Source organism: Eucyclogobius newberryi, unplaced genomic scaffold, assembly GCF_026437365.1.
Source record: "Eucyclogobius newberryi isolate DKJ021-1_F unplaced genomic scaffold, fEucNew1.0.hap1 SCAF_27, whole genome shotgun sequence".
Taxonomy (NCBI): domain Eukaryota; kingdom Metazoa; phylum Chordata; class Actinopteri; order Gobiiformes; family Gobiidae; genus Eucyclogobius; species Eucyclogobius newberryi.
In genome coordinates this window covers 970,678-991,975 of record NW_027315912.1, presented here as the reverse complement: position 1 = coordinate 991,975, position 21,298 = coordinate 970,678, and the positions used below count along the sequence as shown (strand labels likewise).

General features: G+C 52.6%; 1 protein-coding gene across 1 annotated transcript in view; it reads right to left on the bottom strand.

Moving 5' to 3' along the window:
- Positions 1 to 6,752: 6,752 nt before the first annotated feature.
- zanl (zonadhesin, like) overlaps positions 6,753 to 21,298 on the bottom strand; it is a 113,095-nt gene continuing 98,549 nt past the window's right edge. Inside the window, exons 46-51 of the mRNA XM_072459746.1 lie at positions 17,326 to 17,456; positions 15,066 to 15,268; positions 14,653 to 14,788; positions 13,443 to 13,571; positions 8,514 to 8,613; positions 6,753 to 6,907 (exon numbers count right to left, since the gene is read on the bottom strand). Coding sequence (XP_072315847.1) covers positions 6,859 to 6,907; positions 8,514 to 8,613; positions 13,443 to 13,571; positions 14,653 to 14,788; positions 15,066 to 15,268; positions 17,326 to 17,456 — 748 coding nt within the window. The 3' untranslated portion in view covers positions 6,753 to 6,858. The remainder of the gene's footprint in view (positions 6,908 to 8,513; positions 8,614 to 13,442; positions 13,572 to 14,652; positions 14,789 to 15,065; positions 15,269 to 17,325; positions 17,457 to 21,298) is intronic.

Here is a 21,298-nt window from a genome sequence, read left to right as displayed (position 1 = left end):
CCAGCACCACAACCATCATCCAGCACCACCACCATCATCCAGCACCACCACTATCATCCAGCACCACCACCATCATCCAGAACCACCACTATCATCCAGCACCATCATCCAGCACCACCACCATCATCCAGTACCACCACTATCATCCAGCACCACCACCATCATTCAGCACCACCACCATCATCCAGCACCACCACCATCATCCAGCACCATCATCCAGCACCACCACCAACATCCAGCACCACCACTATCATCCAGCACCATCATCCAGCACCACCACCAACATCAAGCACCACCATTATCATCCAGCACCACCACCATCATCCAGCACCACCACCATCATCCAGCACCACCACCATCATCCAGCACCACCACTATCATCCAGCACCACCACCATCGTCCAGCACCTGCACTATCATCCAGCACCACCTCTATCATCCAGCACCACCACCATCATCCAGCACCACCAATATCATCCAGCACCTCCACCATCATCCAGCACCACCTCTATCATCCAGCACCACCACCATTATCCAGCATCACCACCATCATCCAGCACCACCACCATCATCCAGCACCACCAATATCATCCAGCACCATCATCCAGCACCACCTCTATCATCCAGCACCACCACTATCATCCAGCACCACCACCATCATCCAGCACCACCACTATCATCCAGCACCACAACCATCATCCAGCACCACAACCATCATCCAGCACCACCACCATCATCCTGCACCACCACCATCATCCAGCACCACCACTATCATCCAGCACCACCACCATCATCCAGCACCACCACTATCATCCAGCACCATATTCCAGCACCACCACTATCATCCTGCACCACCACTATCATCCAGCACCACCACTATCATCCAGCACCACCACTATCATTCAGCACCACCACCATCATCATCCAGCACCACCACTTTCATCCAGCACCATCATCCAGCACCACCACTATCATCCAGCACCACCAGTATAATCCAGCACCACCAGTATCATCCAGCACCACCACCATCATCCAGCACCACCACTATCATCCAGCACCACCACTATCATCCAGCACCACCACCATCATCCAGCACCACCACTATCATCCAGCACCACCACCATCATCCAGCACCACCACCATCATCCAGCACCACCACCATCATCCAGCACCATCATCCAGCACCACCACTATCATCCAGCACCACCACCATCATCCAGCACCACCACCATCATCCAGCACCACCACCATCATCCAGCACCACCACTATCATCCAGCACCACAACTATCATCCAGCACCACCAATATCATCCAGCACCACCACTATCATCCAGCACCATCATCCAGCACCACCACCAACATCCAGCACCACCACTATCATCCAGCACCACCACCATCATCCAACACCACCACCATCGTCCAGCACCACCACCATCGTCCAGCACCACCACCATCGTCCAGCACCTCCACTATCATCCAGCATCACCACCATCATCCAGCACCACCACCATCATCCAGCACCACCACCATCATCCGGCACCACCACCATCATCCAGCACCACCACCATCATCCAGCACCTGCACTATCATCCAGCACCACCACCATCATCCAGCACCACCAGTATCATCCAGCACCACCACTATCATCCAGCACCACCACCACTATCATCCAGCGCCACCACTATCATCCAGCACCACCACCATCGTCCAGCACCACCACCATCGTCCAGCACCTCCACTATCATCCAGCACCACCTCTATCATCCAGCACCACCACCATCATCCAGCATCACCACCATCATCCAGCACCACCACCATCATCCAGCACCACCACCATCATCCGGCACCACCACCATCATCCAGCACCACCACCATCATCCAGCACCACCACCATCATCCAGTACCACCACCAGCATCCAGCACCACCACCATCATCCAGCACCACCACTATCATCCAGCACCACCACTATCATCCAGCACCACCACCATCATCCAGCACCACCACTATCATCCAGCACCACCACCATCATCCAGCACCACCACCATCATCCAGCACCACCACCATCATCCAGCACCATCATCCAGCACCACAACTATCATCCAGCACCACCAATATCATCCAGCACCACCACTATCATCCAGCACCATCATCCAGCACCACCACCAACATCCAGCACCACCACTATCATCCAGCACCACCACCATCATCCAGCACCACCACCATCATCCAACACCACCACCATCGTCCAGCACCACCACCATCGTCCAGCACCACCACCATCGTCCAGCACCTCCACTATCATCCAGCACCACCTCTATCATCCAGCACCACCACCATCATCCGGCACCACCACTATCATCCAGCACCACCACCATCATCCAGCACCTGCACTATCATCCAGCACCACCACTATCATCCAGCACCACCACCATCATCCAGCACCACCAGTATCATCCAGCACCACCACTATCATCCAGCACCACCACCACTATCATCCAGCGCCACCACTATCATCCAGCACCACCACTATCATCCAGCACCACCACTATCATCCAGCACCACCACCATCGTCCAGCACCACCACCATCGTCCAGCACCTCCACTATCATCCAGCACCACCTCTATCATCCAGCACCACCACCATCATCCAGCACCACCACCATCATCCAGCACCACCACCACCATCATCCAGCACCACCACCATCATCCAGCACCACCACTATCATCCAGCACCACCACCATCATCCAGCACCACCACCATCATCATCCAGCACCACCACTATCATCGAGCACCACCACCATCATCCAGCACCACCACCATCATCCAGTACCACCACCAGCATCCAGCACCACCACCATCATCCAGCACCACCACCATCATCATCCAGCACCACCACTATCATCGAGCACCACCACCATCATCCAGCACCACCACCATCATCCAGTACCACCACCAGCATCCAGCACCACCACCATCATCCAGCACCACCACTATCATCCAGCACCACCACTATCATCCAGCACCACCACCATCATCCAGCACCACCACTATCATCCAGCACCACCACCATCATCCAGCACCACCACCATCATCCAGCACCACCACCATCATCCAGCACCATCATCCAGCACCACCACTATCATCCAGCACCACCACCATCATCCAGCACCACCACCATCATCCAGCACCACCACCACCACCATCATCCAGCACCACCACCATCATCCAGCACCACCACTATCATCCAGCACCACCACCATCATCCAGCACCACCACCATCATCATCCAGCACCACCACTATCATCCAGCACCTGCACTATCATCCAGCACCACCACTATCATCCAGCACCACCACCATCATCCAGCACCACCAGTATCATCCAGCACCACCACTATCATCCAGCACCACCACCACTATCATCCAGCACCACCACCATCATCCAGCACCACCAGTATCATCCAGCGCCACCACTATCATCCAGCACCACCACTATCATCCAGCACCACCACTATCATCCAGCACCACCACCATCGTCCAGCACCACCACCATCGTCCAGCACCTCCACTATCATCCAGCACCACCTCTATCATCCAGCACCACCACCATCATCCAGCACCACCACCATCATCCAGCACCACCACCATCATCCAGCACCACCACCACCATCATCCAGCACCACCACCATCATCCAGCACCACCACTATCATCCAGCACCACCACCATCATCCAGCACCACCACCATCATCATCCAGCACCACCACTATCATCGAGCACCACCACCATCATCCAGCACCACCACCATCATCCAGTACCACCACCAGCATCCAGCACCACCACTATCATCCAGCACCACCACTATCATCCAGCACCACCACCATCATCCAGCACCATCACCATCATCCAGCACCACCACCAGCATCCAGCACCACCACTATCATCCAGCACCACCACCATCATCCAGCACCACCACTATCATTCAGCACCACCACCATCATCATCCAGCACCACCACTATCATCCAGCACCATCATCCAGCACCACCACTATCATCCAGCACCACCAGTATCATCCAGCACCACCACTATCATCCAGCACCATCATCCAGCACCATCATCCAGCATCACCACTATCATCCAGCACCACCACCATCATCCAGCACCACCACCATCATCCAGCACCACCACTATCATCCAGCACCACCACTATCATCCAGCACCACCAATTTCATCCAGCACCACCACTATCATCCAGCACCATCATCCAGCACCATCATCCAGCACCACCACCAACATCCAGCACCACCACTATCATCCAGCACCACCACCATCATCCAGCACCACCACCATCATCCAGCACCACCACCATCGTCCAGCACCACCACCATCGTCCAGCACCACCACCATTGTCCAGCACCTCCACTATCATCCAGCACCACCTCTATCATCCAGCACCACCACCATCATCCGGCACCACCACTATCATCCAGCACCACCACCATCATCCAGCACCACCACCACTATCATCCAGCACCACCACCATCATCCAGCACCACCAGTATCATCCAGCACCACCACTATCATCCAGCACCACCACCACTATCATCCAGCACCACCACTATCATCCAGCACCACCACTATCATCCAGCACCACCACCATCATCCAGCACCCCCACCATCATCCAGCACCACCACCATCATCCAGCACCACCACCATCATCCAGCACCACCACCATCATCCAGCACCACCACCATCATCATCCAGCACCACCACTATCATCCAGCACCATCATACAGCACCACCACCATCATCCAGCACCACCACTATCATCCAGCACCACCACCATCATCCAGCACCACCACCATCATCCAGCACCACCACCATCATCCAGCAACACCTCTATCATCCAGCACCACCACCATCATCCAGCACCACCACTATCATCCAGCACCACCACTATCATCCAGCACCACCACCATCATCCAGCACCACCACCATCATCATCCAGCACCACCACTATCATCCAGCACCATCATACAGCACCACCACCATCATCCAGCACCACCACCATCATCCAGCACCACAACCATCATCCAGCACCACCACCATCATCCAGCACCACCACTATCATCCAGCACCACCACTATCATCCAGCACCACCACCATCATCCAGCACCACCACCATCATCATCCAGCACCACCACTATCATCCAGCACCATCATACAGCACCACCACCATCATCCAGCACCACCACCATCATCCAGCACCACAACCATCATCCAGCACCACAACCATCATCCAGCACCACCACCATCATCCAGCACCACCACCATCATCCAGCACCACCACTATCATCCAGCACCTCCACCATCATCCAGCACCACCACTATCATCCAGCACCACCACCATTATCCAGCATCACCACCATCATCCAGCACCACCACCATCATCCAGCACCACCACCATCATCCAGCACCACCACCATCATCCAGCACCACTACTATCATGTGTGCTCCTGACCGATGTGTGTGTGCTCCTGACCGATGTGTGTGTGCTCCTGACCGATGTGTGTGTGCTCCTGACCGATGTGTGTGTGCTCCTGACCGATGTGTGTGCTCCTGACCGATGTGTGTGTGCTCCTGACCGATATGTGTGCTCCTGACCGATGTGTGTGTGCTCCTGACCGATGTGTGTGCTCCTGACCGATGTGTGTGTGCTCCTGACCGATGTGTGTGCTCCTGACCGATGTGTGTGTGCTCCTGACCGATGTGTGTGTGCTCCTGACCGATGTGTGTGCTCCTGACCGATGTGTGTGCTCCTGACCGATGTGTGTGCTCCTGACCGGGACACATGTCTTACCTGAGCTCCTGAGGCTGACCTTGTCGTGGTCTTTTTTCCTGAGAAGAACACAGAGGAATACTATGAAGTACACAGTATCAGAAGAGTGTACTATCAAGTGACTGAACTCATCAATACAAATGAAATGCAGAGGATCATAAAGCATGAGCTGATCCTCGTGTGGATCTGTAAAGTTATTGATGTATTACTAATATTTCATATAAACTCTACCATAGTCAAAGAAGCACTTGTTACTTCCACGTCACTAAATACAAAGCTCACTTTAAAGTACGCGTTTTAAGATGACTAATCTTCATCTGTATAATGCTGTGTCCTCGTCATTGTGTCGTGTTTCATTCACATGTTTAACACACAAATACTACACATTTAACACAAATACTACACATTTAACACAAATACTACACATTTAACAAATACTACACATTTAACACAAATACTACACATTTAACACACAAATACTACACATTTAACACAAATACTACACATTTAACACAAATACTACACATTTAGGCTAAAGTCTAAAACAGGTCTTATCCCCAAAAACCAGAGCAAATATTCCAAACATCTCCGCTGCATTCGCAAGTGAAGGTTGTGTCATTGCCCCGCCTCTACATGATGTGTAACTGTTCAACAGCGCCACCAAGGAACCTGCTATTACAATGCTACTACAATGCTATACTTGTGTAATATATATACACACATACATGACAGCATTGTCATATATATATATATATATATATATATATATATATATATATATAGATATAGATATATATATGGAAAAAACTATATTCTAATGTGGGAAACTACATTTTAAGATGGGTAATTGCCTTAACACTTGATAGTACACACTAAGAAGTACACACAGAGAAGTCCAGAGTATGAGAGTGTGTGGCTGAACAGGTGAGGAGCAGCAGAGTGGAAACATTCCCTCCCAACACAGGTACAGGATGTGCCCAGAAATGTCCCAAAAGTAGCACAACTTTGACAGTTATTCTCTCACCCACGACGAAGCACCTGCTGCGTCTGAATTACATAAACTTGTGACCTGTAAAAAGAACCAGATGAAACGCAGCCTGAGGGTGTGACACATGAGGGACATGAGGGACATGAGGGTGTGACACATGAGGGACATGAGGGATATGAGGGTGTGACACATGAGGGACATGAGGGTGTGACACATGAGGGTGTGACACATGAGGGACATGAGGGACATGAGGGATATGAGGGTGTGACACATGAGGGACATGAGGGACATGAGGGTGTGACACATGAGGGTGTGACAGATGAGGGACATGAGGGATATGAGGGTGTGACACATGAGGGACATGAGGGTGTGACACATGAGGGTGTGACACATGAGGGACATGAGGGACATGAGGGATATGAGGGTGTGACACATGAGGGACATGAGGGACATGAGGGTGTGACACATGAGGGACATGAGGGACATGAGGGTGTGACACATGAGGGTGTGACACATGAGGGTGTGACACATGAGGGACATGAGGGACATGAGGGACATGAGGATGTGACACATGAGGGTGTGACACATGAGGGTGTGACACATGAGGGACATGAGGGACATGAGGGACATGAGGATGTGACACATGAGGGTGTGACACATGAGGGTGTGACACATGAGGGACATGAGGGACATGAGGGACATGAGGGACATGAGGATGTGACACATGAGGGACATGAGGGTGTGACACATGAGGGACATGAGGGTGTGACACATGAGGGTGTGACACATGAGGGACATGAGGGTGTGGCACATGAGGGTGTGACACATGAGGGTGTGACACATGAGGGACATGAGGGTGTGACACATGAGGGTGTGACACATGAGAGACATGAGGGTGTGGCACATGAGGGTGTGACACATGAGGGTGTGACACATGAGGGACATGAGGGTGTGACACATGAGGGTGTGACACATGAGGGACATGAGGGTGTGACACATGAGGGTGTGACACATGAGGGTGTGACACATGAGGGTGTGACACATGAGGGACATGAGGGTGTGACACATGAGGGTGTGACACATGAGGGTGTGACACATGAGGGACATGAGGGTGTGACACATGAGGGTGTGACACATGAGGGACATGAGGGTGTGACACATGAGGGTGTGACACATGAGGGTGTGACACATGAGGGTGTGACACATGAGGGTGTGACACATGAGGGACATGAGGGTGTGACACATGAGGGTGTGACACATGAGGGTGTGACACATGAGGGACATGAGGGTGTGACACATGAGGGTGTGACACATGAGGGTGTGACACATGAGGGACATGAGGGTGTGACACATGAGGGTGTGACACATGAGGGTGTGACACATGAGGGACATGAGGGTGTGGGACATGAGGGTGTGACACATGAGGGTGTGACACATGAGGGACATGAGGGTGTGACATGGGAGGATGTGCCCCTTTTCTCATATTTTAGCCGTTTGTGCAGATTTCCTCTAGTTTACATTTGTTTATATTAGGGACCAGAACCAAGATGGCCGCCGGTGGCACAGTGTCTGGCACGTGACACACTTTTGGATGATTTGTGAGTCTCCTTAGTTTGATGTCAACAATATATTTCCGCTTTACACGGTCACTCCTGTTGGTTTGAAGACCGGCTCTAGTGTCACTTACTTGTTTTTACGTTTACAGATGCACACAATGGTAATGGTTACTATGACAACGACCAGAGCCACCGACACCACCACTGCAATCAGAACGGTCCAGTTGGTCTCTGCAACGAGAAAAGACTATGAGGCTCTAGAAAAGCTGCATTAAAAGTGTTTAAAGATAGTATGTGAACAGAATCTTTTGTAAATCCATCCCCCGAAAAGCTGCTGGACCAGACGTGTCTCCCCCTCCACCTTAAGACACTTCCTGGAGTCATGTCCCAGCTTCAAGTCGTCCATCATTGTCCCTGTCTCCAAGAAGCCCCCGATCACTGAACTTAATGACTACAGACCTCTGGCACTGACGTCTGTCATGAAGTCATTTGAGCGCCTGGTCCTCCCCCACCTCAAGTCCTTCACCTCCTCCTGCTGGACCCCCTGCTGGACCCCCTGCTGGACCTTCTGCTGGACCCCCTGCTGGACTCCCTGCTGGACTCCCTGCTGGACTCCCTGCTGGACCTCCTGCTGGACCCCTGCTGGAACTCCTGCTGGACCCCCTGCTGGACTCCCTGCTGGACTCCCTGCTGGACCCCTGCTGGACCCCTGCTGTACCCCCTGCTGGACTCCCTGCTGGACCTCCTGCTGGACCCCTGCTGGACCCCTGCTGTACCCCCTGCTGGAGCTCCTGCTGGACTCCCTGCTGGACCTCTTGCTGGACCCCTGCTGGAACTCCTGCTGGACCCCCTGCTGGACCCCCTGCTGGACCTCCTGCTGGACTCCCTGCTGGACTCCCTGCTGGACCCCTGCTGGACCCCTGCTGTACCCCCTGCTGGACTCCCTGCTGGACCTCCTGCTGGACCCCTGCTGGACCCCTGCTGTACCCCCTGCTGGACCTCCTGCTGGACCCCTGCTGGACCCCTGCTGGACCCCTGCTGTACCCCCTGCTGGACCCCTGCTGGACTCCCTGCTGGACCTCCTGCTGGACCCCTGCTGGACCCCTGCTGGACCCCTGCTGTACCCCCTGCTGGAGCCCCTGCTGTACCCCCTGCTGGACCCCCTGCTGGACTCCCTGCTGGACCTCCTGCTGGACCCCTGCTGGACCCCTGCTGGACCCCTGCTGTACCCCCTGCTGGAGCCCCTGCTGTACCCCCTGCTGGACCTCCTGCTGGACCTCCTGCTGGACCTCCTGCTGGACCTCCTGCTGGACCCCTGCTGGACCCCTGCTGTACCCCCTGCTGGACCTCCTGCTGGACCCCTGCTGGACCCCTGCTGTACCCCCTGCTGGAGCCCCTGCAGTTCACCTACAGAGCCAACAGATCTGTGGACGACATCATCGACCTGGCACTCCATTACATCTGGACTCACCAGATATTTGCGAAATTTGTTTAATGAATCAATGATTCTGATTCTGATTTTGATTCCCAAACCGGACTTAAAACTACAAGAATCCAGGCTCATTTTGAAAGTCATCTGAAATATTCTAGATGTAGTAACTGGACCCCCAAAATAACCATGCACTGTGGAATTAAACTGATTTCAGTCGGCGTGTCGTCGGTACACGTTTATATACACGTTTATATGAAAGAGGAACTTCACGAACGGTCGGGACACGCACTGGAATCGCTTTAAATTAACTTGTTTTGACTTTATTCGGCTGGATTGAGTGTTTTCGTCGCGTCGTTGCGATGTGTCTTGGCTCTGAGTCCCCCGGCTCCGGCCCCGCCCCCCGGCTCCGGCCCCGCCCCCCGGCTCCGGCCCCGCCCCCCGGCCGGCGCCGTACCGCGTTTCCACAAAGGAGGAACTCATGAAACTGCGGAGAACTGTCGTCTTACCCGGAGATCGTCACGTTATCCCGTCGCAATACTGACCTAACCTAATACTGATGTGCAATTCTGTCGTATGTGCAATTGCTGTTGGAATTCATGTGCAGTCTATGTGCTGTCGTGACACATATTCATGTGCAATTACTGTCGGGATCACATGACATGGTATTTATGTATTTATGTATTTATTTGTCTATGGGAGTTTTTGTTTATTTATAGGAGATCTTCTACTGAAAGTGTTTTTCAGACTTCCTATAAGTGATCTGTTCTTCTGGATCTACCTCTGTATCTACCTGCGTTGCACCAATGAAATTTCCCCATGTGGGACAATAAAGGAATATCTTATCTTATCTTATCTTATTTTTTTAAGCCTGTGTCAGGTTTATTTTATTTTATTGTGTGATAGGACCTTGTCACGTGTTGGGTTCCGGTGTGTGGGCGTGTCACGTGTTGGGTTCTGGTGTGTGGGCGTGTCACGTGTTGGGTTCTGGTGTGTGGGCGTGTCATGTGTTGGGTTCTGGTGTGTGGGCGTGTCACGTGTTGGGTTCTGGTGTGTGGGCGTGTCACATGTTGGGTTCCGGTGTGTGGGCGTGTCACGTGTTGGGTCCTGGTGTGTGGGTGTGTCACGCGTTGGGTTCCGGTGTGTGGGCGTGTCATGTGTTGGGTTCCGGTGTGTGGGCGTGTCATGTGGGTGGGTGTGTCATGTGTTGGGTTCCGGTGTGTGGGCGTGTCACGTGTTGAGTTCCGGTGTGTGGGCGTGTCATGTGTTGGGTTCCGGTGTGTGGGCGTGTCACGTGTTGAGTTCCGGTGTGTGGGCGTGTCATGTGTTGGGTTCCGGTGTGTGGGCGTGTCACGTGTTGGGTTCCGGTGTGTGGGCGTGTCACGTGTTGGGTTCCGGTGGGTGGGTGTGTCATGTGCAGGGCCGGCCCAAGCCTTCAGGGGGCCCTAAGCGAAAACATTTTTGGGGGCCCCTCACCACGTCATCAGAATCAGTTTTATTGCCATTGTCAGTAAACAATTCACATATGGAACTTTCTTCAACGCAAACAAAGCACCAAAACTCCAGGGCATCCGTTTGCCAGTTAGTTTATTCTCAACACCTCACAAGCTCAAATATTGATAACTTAAATCCCACAATGCAACTTGGTATTCCGCTGACATCACCTCTACTCCCTGTACAAATAACACACGTCCCAGATATGTTTTTGGGTGTATTTGTGGGCGTTAAGGGTCTTCAGCCACATTAGCACATTAGTTTAAATTAATGAACAGGGGGGTCTGGGGGCCAGAGATTTTCAGACCTTTTTTGGGTCTTCTGCTGCATTTTAATGAGGTCCAGCCGGCTAAAGTAAGAGTCAAATGTTGAGGTTGTAATGCTATAAAATGATGATGTGATGAAACTGTGCCAGGAGAAAATGACTAAAGCCAGTTATTAATACATTAGTATACTTAATTACTCAATACAATATTGGCTATGAAAAATAATTATGATCAAATTGATTCATTTTAACTGAAAATGTAAAAGTAATAGTTATCCTTACTAATTTATCTTTTACTGCTCCCAACTGTTCCTTCTTGCCAAAGTGACAAAACAAGTTATATTAAATTAAAAAAAATGGCATAAGAATTGCTTGATTAACAATTAACACTGATAAAACAGTGCAAACATGTTATTCCCAGAGAATGAACAGAACGAGAAGTGAAGGTCCAAACCTCGCTATTGTGAAGCGACTGCGTTTCTGCAACTTTGCCACTTTTGTATAAAAATATATAGTATTATTCTATAACAGATGTAATTTTAATGTGTCTGGTTATTTTTCACTATCAATTTATTATAATTTATAACAAATAGTCTAATGATGCTTTTTAAATAAATTGAAACGTTTTATTGCTCTATTAAAAGTGAATTACAATATAAATGTTTGTTCTGATCAGAACATCACACACTGGACTCTGTGTGAAACAATGCTGCGATGTGATTGGCTGATGGACCTCACGTGCATAAACCTTTACGTTCCTCTTATTGCACTTTAAGAAGTCAAACAGACATCACGAGTCACGATTGATCTCACACATGGTGATGTGAGAGAGAGGGACGCAAACTCAAACCCGCTCATCTCTAAGTGAGGCTGCTCAGGGGCCCGGGACAGGGGCCGCACACTGTTCACTCCAAAGTCTCACGTCAGAGGTTCTGGGCGAGACGGCGCTCGTCCGGACCGGATCTCCGCCTCTTAGTGACCCGGGCCATGGACGCCCCTCACCGGCCTCACCTGCAGCTCACACTACGGGGCTGGTGTCAATGTGAAGTTTATTATCTTTCATTCAGACACATATTATGCGCGGGGCAGAGCTCTCGTCGCCTCCAGCCTGAGCGAACGTGACAGACTCGAGTTGTTTCAAACAGCAGCATTAACCGTCTCTTTGTAAGAGAAGTTCAATACCTGGAGAGTGTTGTTGAGTTTGCAGTTTCTTTACATCGTCAAGAAGTTTCTTCTTTCGTTTTTCGGCACCAGGAGATATATTCTTCTGGACATGATGACCACGTTGTGTTGTGTTTATGTTTTGCTCTCGAGCTCCTCGCGCACAATGAAGTTGCCCAATCAGAGCAGGTTTGGTGTCTCGGTTGCCAGATTGTCATTACAAATAAATGCAGTTTGTGCGTTATATGTTACCGCTGTGTGCGCTGCCGCGCCAGCAGCGCTACTACACTAGTGGCGCACGCTGCGCTTGCACTTCGCATAAGACGGGTTGCCAGATTGGGGGCCCTATTAACGCCTCGGGGCCCTACGCGGCTGCTTAGTTCGATTATAGGCTGGGCCGGCCCTGGTCATGTGGGTGGGCGTGTCATGTGGGTGGGCATGTCATGTGGGTGGGTGTGTCATGTGGGTGTGTCATGTGGGTGGGCGTGTTATGTGTTGGGTTCCGATGGGTGGGCGTGTCATGTGGGTGGGCGTGTCATGTGGGTGGGCGTGTCATGTGGGTGGGTGTGTCATGTGTGTGGGTGTGTCATGTGGGTGGGTGTGTCATGTGGGTGGGCGTGTCATGTGGGTGGGCGTGTCATGTGGGTGGGCGTGTCATGTGGGTGGGCGTGTCATGTGGGTGGGCATGTCATGTGGGTGGGCATGTCATACCGTCGGGCTTCTCTTCTCCTTCACAGTTGGTTCCCACAAAGCCGTCGGGACACTGGCAGCTGTAGGACGAGTTGTGGCCCTCAGTGCAGGTGCCTCCGTTCAGGCAGGGGGAGCTCAGGCAGGGGCCCTCTGAAACCACACACACTAGAGCTGTGAGAACATAGAGCTGTGAGAACATAGAGCTGTGTGAACATAGAGCTGTGGGAACATAGAGCTGTGGGAACATAGAGCTGTGGGAACATAGAGCTGTGAGAACATAGAGCTGTGAGAACATAGAGCTGTGAGAACATAGAGCTGTGAGAACATAGAGCTGTGTGAACATAGAGCTGTGAGAACATAGAGCTGTGGGAACATAGAGCTGTGAGAACATAGAGCTGTGAGAACATAGAGCTGTGTGAACATAGAGCTGTGGGAACATAGAGCTGTGAGAACATAGAGCTGTGAGAACATAGAGCTGTGAGAACATAGAGCTGTGTGAACATAGAGCTGTGGGAACATAGAGCTGTGGGAACATAGAGCTGTGAGAACATAGAGCTGTGAGAACATAGAGCTGTGAGAACATAGAGCTGTGAGAACATAGAGCTGTGTGAACATAGAGCTGTGAGAACATAGAGCTGTGGGAACATAGAGCTGTGAGAACATAGAGCTGTGAGAACATAGAGCTGTGTGAACATAGAGCTGTGGGAACATAGAGCTGTGAGAACATAGAGCTGTGAGAACATAGAGCTGTGAGAACATAGAGCTGTGAGAACATAGAGCTGTGTGAACATAGAGCTGTGTGAACATAGAGCTGTGAGAACATAGAGCTGTGTGAACATAGAGCTGTGTGAACATAGAGCTGTGGGAACATAGAGCTGTGAGAACATAGAGCTGTGAGAACATAGAGCTGTGAGAACGTAGAGCTGTGTGAACATAGAGCTGTGAGAACATAGAGCTGTGAGAACATAGAGCTGTGTGAACATAGAGCTGTGGGAACATAGAGCTGTGAGAACATAGAGCTGTGAGAACATAGAGCTGTGTGAACATAGAGCTGTGTGAACATAGAGCTGTGAGAACATAGAGCTGTGAGAACAGAGCTGTGGGAACATAGAGCTGTGGGAACATAGAGCTGTGAGAACATAGAGCTGTGAGAACATAGAGCTGTGAGAACATAGAGCTGTGGGAACATAGAGCTGTGGGAACATAGAGCTGTGAGGGAGAAGGGCCTGACCTCTGTAGCAGTCCCGTCTGAGGTCGTAGATGGTGCAGATGTGACCTTCAGGACAGGCTTTGGGTAGACACACTGCTCCGGTGGTGGTGCACTCACAGGACTGAGAACAGTCCTCCGTCACGAACCTGTCGTTCAGCTGCAGGAGACAGAAGACTCTCATCCAAGGACCCAAACCAGGTCTGAACTAGACCCAAACCAGGTTTGTTGCCTATTTTTGATTAAATACAGGGTAACTGTGGTTTGGCAGAAGACGATGGAACTTGTTAGTCTTAGTTAGGTAGTTAAGCGGTTAGGTGGTTAGTTGGTTAGGCAGTTAGGTAGTTAGGCAGTTAGGTAGTTAGGTAGTTAGGTAGTTAGGTAGTTAGGCGGTTAGGCGGTTAGGCGGTTAGGTCAGTGGACTGTGTGCGACTCACGGGGTAGTATCTGCTGAGGAAGGAGCACCCGCACTGGGGGAAGGGCACGCACTGGCCCTCGCTCATGGTAAACCCGGGCACACACTGGCAGCCCTCTGTGCACCGGTCACTGTCGCACTCGGACGGGGCAGCCAGGTCAGCACAGGAGGCGGGGCACGGGGTCATACAGGGCGAGTACGAGCTGTTCCCGCCACAGGCCAGAGCTGCAGAGCACAAAGGAACCAAAGACTCAGAGAGAAGAACCCAGTGTGTGGAGGGCCCCAGAGGGCCCCACGGGACTGACAAAGAACAAACTCAAGTCTTCTACAAAAAAAAAAAACTATTGGTAAACCGTGACTAAACTAAGAAAAGGACTAAACTAAAGCATGAACCAAAAGAAAACAAGTCTAAACCAAGACTAGGTCTAAACTAGGACTTCCCCCGTATGGCTCTCATGTCCTGGGGGAGGTTCTCTCATGTCCTGGGGGAGGGGCTCTCATGTCCTGGGGGAGGGTCTCTCATGTCCTGGGGGAGGGTCTCTCATGTCCTGGGGGAGGGTCTCTCATGTCCTGGGGAAGGGGCTCTCATGTCCTGGGGGAGGGGCTCTCATGTCCTGGGGGAGGGGCTCTCATGTCCTGGGGGAGGGGCTCTCATGTCCTGGGGAAGGGGCTCTCATGTCCTGGGGGAGGGGCTCTCATGTCCTGGGGGAGGGGCTCTCATGTCCTGGGGGAGGGTCTCTCATGTCCTGGGGGAGGGTCTCTCATGTCCTGGGGGAGGGTCTCTCATGTCCTGGGGGAGGGTCTCTCATGTCCTGGGGAAGGAGCTCCCTTCAGACGAACTCTTCTTCCTCTTGTAAAGTCAGGTCAGAAAAAACATCACAATGAACTTTTTGAGCTCAGTGTTTTGGGCTCCCCGGGTTCAGCTGGAGCAGCACAAAGCCTCAGGCCTCAGTTAGCGTTGGTCAGACACAGGATTATTTATTTTATATACGACGACTTGAGGCTTAAACTGGAGCTGGAGCGAGATTCAGACCATAATTTCAAGATAAGCCTGGACTTGGACTTGTTGTTGTTGTTGTTGTTTTATGGCGGTTGGAATCCAATTGTTGCATTACCGCCAGACTTTATTCCTCAGACTTTTCGTAGTCCTCAGACTGTCGTAGTCCGTAAAAGTACTCCTTCCATTGCTTTGGATGTGTCCCTCGTGTCTTAAAGGGACCGTTAAGGAGGTCCTGTCCTCTCTGCCCTGGGACGGGTCTGAGCGAGGCTGAGAACGCCCAGAGTGAAACTGACTTTACGCTCAGTTAAAGAACACAAATTATAGAATATATATATATATATATATTTTGGAGCTTTAACCTTGTTCTCACATTGTTCTGGCCACACCTGGAGCACATTTAGCTTCATTCACAGTTTGATAAAGTCCTCTAAACACTCTGGATCTGCTCCATCTGTGACTCTGAGAAGCTTCTGCTGTTTTCAACTCCATGAATCATGTTGTTGTTGTTGTTGTTGTTGTTTTATGGCGGTTGGAATCCAATTGTTGCATTACCGCCAGACTTTATTCCTCAGACTTTTCGTAGTCCTCAGACTGTCGTAGTCCGTAAAAGTACTCCTTCCATTGCTTTGGATGTGTCCCTCGTGTCATAAAGGGACCGTTAAGGAGGTCCTGTCCTCTCTGCCCTGGGACGGGTCTGAGCGAGGCTGAGAACGCCCAGAGTGAAACTGACTTTACGCTCAGTTAAAGAACACAAATTATAGAATATATATATATATATATTTTGGAGCTTTAACCTTGTTCTCACATTGTTCTGGCCACACCTGGAGCACATTTAGCTTCATTCACAGTTTGATAAAGTCCTCTAAACACTCTGGATCTGCTCCATCTGTGACTCTGAGAAGCTTCTGCTGTTTTCAACTCCATGAATCATGTTGTTGTTGTTGTTGTTGTTGTTGTTTTATGGCGGTTGGCATCCAAGTGTTGCATTACCGCCAGACTTTATTCCTCAGACTTTGCCAGACTTTATCCTCAGACTCCATGAATCATGTCCAGACTGTGTGGGACGTCTGCCAGGCTCTTTAGAACATGTCGTTCCCTCTGCAGCATGTTAAAGGCCAGAACAGAACCAGAGCTGAGCTGTTCCAGAACCAGATCAGACACATTGAGGCGTTTACCGCCCCCTGCTGGAGCAGGCTGTGTTTTACACTTTAATGTAAAGGAAAAAACAGAGAAAGAGAGAGGAGAGAACATTAGGTGTGTCCATCAGTGACAGGGCCCTCACCACAGCCCAGCTGGCTCCTCCAGGGCCCCACAGTGGCCCCTGCCTCCTGACAGGCCGTGGCGTACGCATCATAACTGGCACAGCGCAGCTCCTCACTGCCCTGCTCCGCACACAGGTCGAACACACAGTCACTGCACACAAGGACACACTTCTGTTACAAGTACAAGTACAAGTACAAGTAAACAAGTACAAGTACACAGGTACACAAGTACACAAGTACAAGTACACAAGTACAAGTACACAGGTACACAAGTGTACAAGTACACAAGTACACAAGTACACAAGTACACAAGTACACAGGTACACAAGTACAAGTACACAAGTACACAGGTACACAAGTACAAGTACACAAGTACACAAGTACACAGGTACACAAGTACACAAGTACAAGTACAAGTACACAAGTACAAGTACGCAGGTACACAAGTGTACAAGTACAAGTACACAAGTACACAAGTACACAAGTACACAAGTACACAAGTACACAAGTACAAGTACACAAGTACACAGGTACACAAGTACAAGTACACAAGTACACAAGTACAAGTACAAGTGTACAAGTACAAGTACAAAAGTACACAAGTACACAAGTACACAAGTACACAAGTACACAAGTACACAAGTACAAGTGTACAAGTACAAGTACACAAGTACACAAGTACACAAGTACACAAGTACACAAGTACAAGTACACAAGTACACAAGTACAAGTACAAGTGTACAAGTACAAGTACACAAGTACAAGTACACAAGTACACAAGTACACAAGTACACAAGTACACAAGTACAAGTACACAGGTACACAAGTACAAGTACACAAGTACACAAGTACAAGTACAAGTGTACAAGTACAAGTACACAAGTACAAGTACACAAGTACACAAGCACAAGCACACCTGGTGCTCTATTATCTACTTAAGAAGCAAAACTCATTTTTACAAATCATTTAAAAAAATAAAAAAAAATAGTGAGCTCCATCTAAAGACGAGATGTCCTGTTCCATCTGTAGATCGCCTCTGACCAGGGGGAGTCCAGACCACCTCTGACCAGGAGGAGTCCAGACCACCTCTGACCAGGAGGAGTCCAGACCACCTCTGACCAGGGGGGAGTCCAGACCACCTCTGACCAGGGGGGAGTCCAGACCACCTCTGACCAGGAGGAGTGGTCCAGACCACCTCTGACCAGGGGGGAGTCCAGACCACCTCTGACCAGGAGGAGTGGTCCAGACCACCTCTGACCAGGGGGGAGTCCAGACCACCTCTGACCAGGAGGAGTGGTCCAGACCACCTCTGACCAGGGGGGAGTCCAGACCACCTCTGACCAGGGGGAGTCCAGACCACCTCTGACCAGGGGGGAATCCAGACCACCTCTGACCAGGAGGAGTCCAGACCACCTCTGACCTGGGGGGAGTCCAGACCACCTCTGACCAGGGGGAGTGCAGACCACCTCTGACCAGGGGGAGTCCAGACCCCCTCTGACCAGGGGGGAGTCCAGACCACCTCTGACCAGGGGGGAGTCCAGTCCAGACCACCTCTGACCAGGAGGAGTCCAGACCACCTCTGACCAGGAGGAGTGGTCCAGACCACCTCTGACCAGGAGGAGTCCAGACCACCTCTGACCAGGGGGGAGTCCAGACCACCTCTGACCAGGAGGAGTCCAGACCACCTCTGACCAGGGGGGAGTCCAGACAACCTCTGACCAGGGGGAGTCCAGACCACCTCTGACCAGGAGGAGTCCAGACCACCTCGAGTCCAGACCACCTCTGACCAGGGGGAGTCCAGACCACCTCTGACCAGGGGGAGTCCAGACCACCTCTGACCAGGGGGAGTCCAGACCACCTCTGACCAGGAGGAGTCCAGACCACCTCGAGTCCAGACCACCTCTGACCAGGGGGAGTCCAGACCACCTCTGACCAGGAGGAGTCCAGACCACCTCTGACCAGGGGGGAGTCCAGACCACCTCTGACCAGGGGGGAGTCCAGACCACCTTTGACCAGGAGGAGTCCAGACCACCTCTGACCAGGAGGAGTCCAGACTACCTCTGACCAGGGGGAGTCCAGACCACCTCTGACCAGGGGGAGTCCAGACCACCTCTGACCAGGAGGAGTCCAGACCAACTCTGACCAGGGGGGAGTCCAGACCACCTCTGACCAAGGGGAGAGTCCAGACCACCTCTGACCAGGGGGGAGTCCAGTCCAGACCACCTCTGACCAGGGGGAGTCCAGACCACCTCTGACCAGGGGGGAGTCCAGACCACCTCTGACCAGGGGGAGTCCAGACCACCTCTGACCAGGAGGAGTCCAGACCACCTCTGACCAGGGGGGAGTCCAGACCACCTCTGACCAGGGGGGAGTCCAGACCACCTCTGACCAGGAGGAGTGGTCCAGACCACCTCTGACCAGGGGGAGTCCAGACCACCTCTGACCAGGGGGGAGTCCAGACCACCTCTGACCAGGGGGAGTCCAGACCACCTCTGACCAGGGGGGAGTCCAGACCACCTCTGACCAGGGGGAGTCCAGACCACCTCTGACCAGGGGGGAGTCCAGTCCAGACCACCTCTGACCAGGAGGAGTCCAGACCACCTCTGACCAGGAGGAGTGGTCCAGACCACCTCTGACCAGGGGGGAGTCCAGACCACCTCTGACCAGGAGGAGTGGTCCAGACCACCTCTGACCAGGAGGAGTCCAGACCACCTCTGACCAGGGGGGAGTCCAGACCACCTCTGACCAGGAGGAGTCCAGACCACCTCTGACCAGGGGGGAGTCCAGACCACCTCTGACCAGGGGGAGTCCAGACCACCTCTGACCAGGGGGAGTCCAGACCACTTCTGACCAGGAGGAGTCCAGACCACCTCGAGTCCAGACCACCTCTGACCAGGGGGAGTCCAGACCACCTCTGACCAGGAGGAGTCCAGACCACCTCTGACCAGGGGGGAGTCCAGACCACCTCCGACCAGGGGGGAGTCCAGACCACCTTTGACCAGGAGGAGTCCAGACCACCTCTGACCAGGAGGAGTCCAGACTACCTCTGTCCAGGGGGAGTCCAGACCACCTCTGACCAGGGGGGAGTCCAGACCACCTCTGACCAGGGGGAGTCCAGACCACCTCTGACCAGGAGGAGTCCAGACCACCTCTGACCAGTGGGGAGTCCAGACCACCTCTGACCAGGGGGAGTCCAGACCACCTCTGACCAGGGGGGAGTCCAGACCACCTCTGACCAAGGGGAGAGTCCAGACCACCTCTGACCAGGGGGGAGTCCAGTCCAGACCACCTCTGACCAGGGGGAGTCCAGACCACCTCTGACCAGGAGGAGTGGTTCAGACCACCTCTGACCAGGGGGGAGTCCAGACCACCTCTGACCAGGAGGAGTGGTCCAGACCACCTCTGACCAGGGGGAGTCCAGACCACCTCTGACCAGGGGGGAGTCCAGACCACCTCTGACCAGGGGGAGTCCAGACCACCTCTGACCAGGGGGGAATCCAGACCACCTCTGACCAGGAGGAGTCCAGACCACCTCTGACCAGGGGGAGTCCAGACCACCTCTGACCAGGGGGAGTCCAGACCACCTCTGACCAGGGGGGAGTCCAGACCACCTCTGACCAGGGGGGAGTCCAGTCCAGACTACCTCTGACCAGGAGGAGTCCAGACCACCTCTGACCAGGAGGAGTGGTCCAGACCACCTCTGACCAGGGGGGAGTCCAGACCACCTCTGACCAGGAGGAGTCCAGACCACCTCTGACCAGGGGGGAGTCCAGACCACCTCTGACCAGGGGGAGTCCAGACCACCTCTGACCAGGGGGAGTCCAGACCACTTCTGACCAGGAGGAGTCCAGACCACCTCGAGTCCAGACCACCTCTGACCAGGGGGAGTCCAGACCACCTCTGACCAGGGGGAGTCCAGACCACCTCTGACCAGGAGGAGTCCAGACCACCTCTGACCAGGGGGGAGTCCAGACCACCTCTGACCAGGGGGGA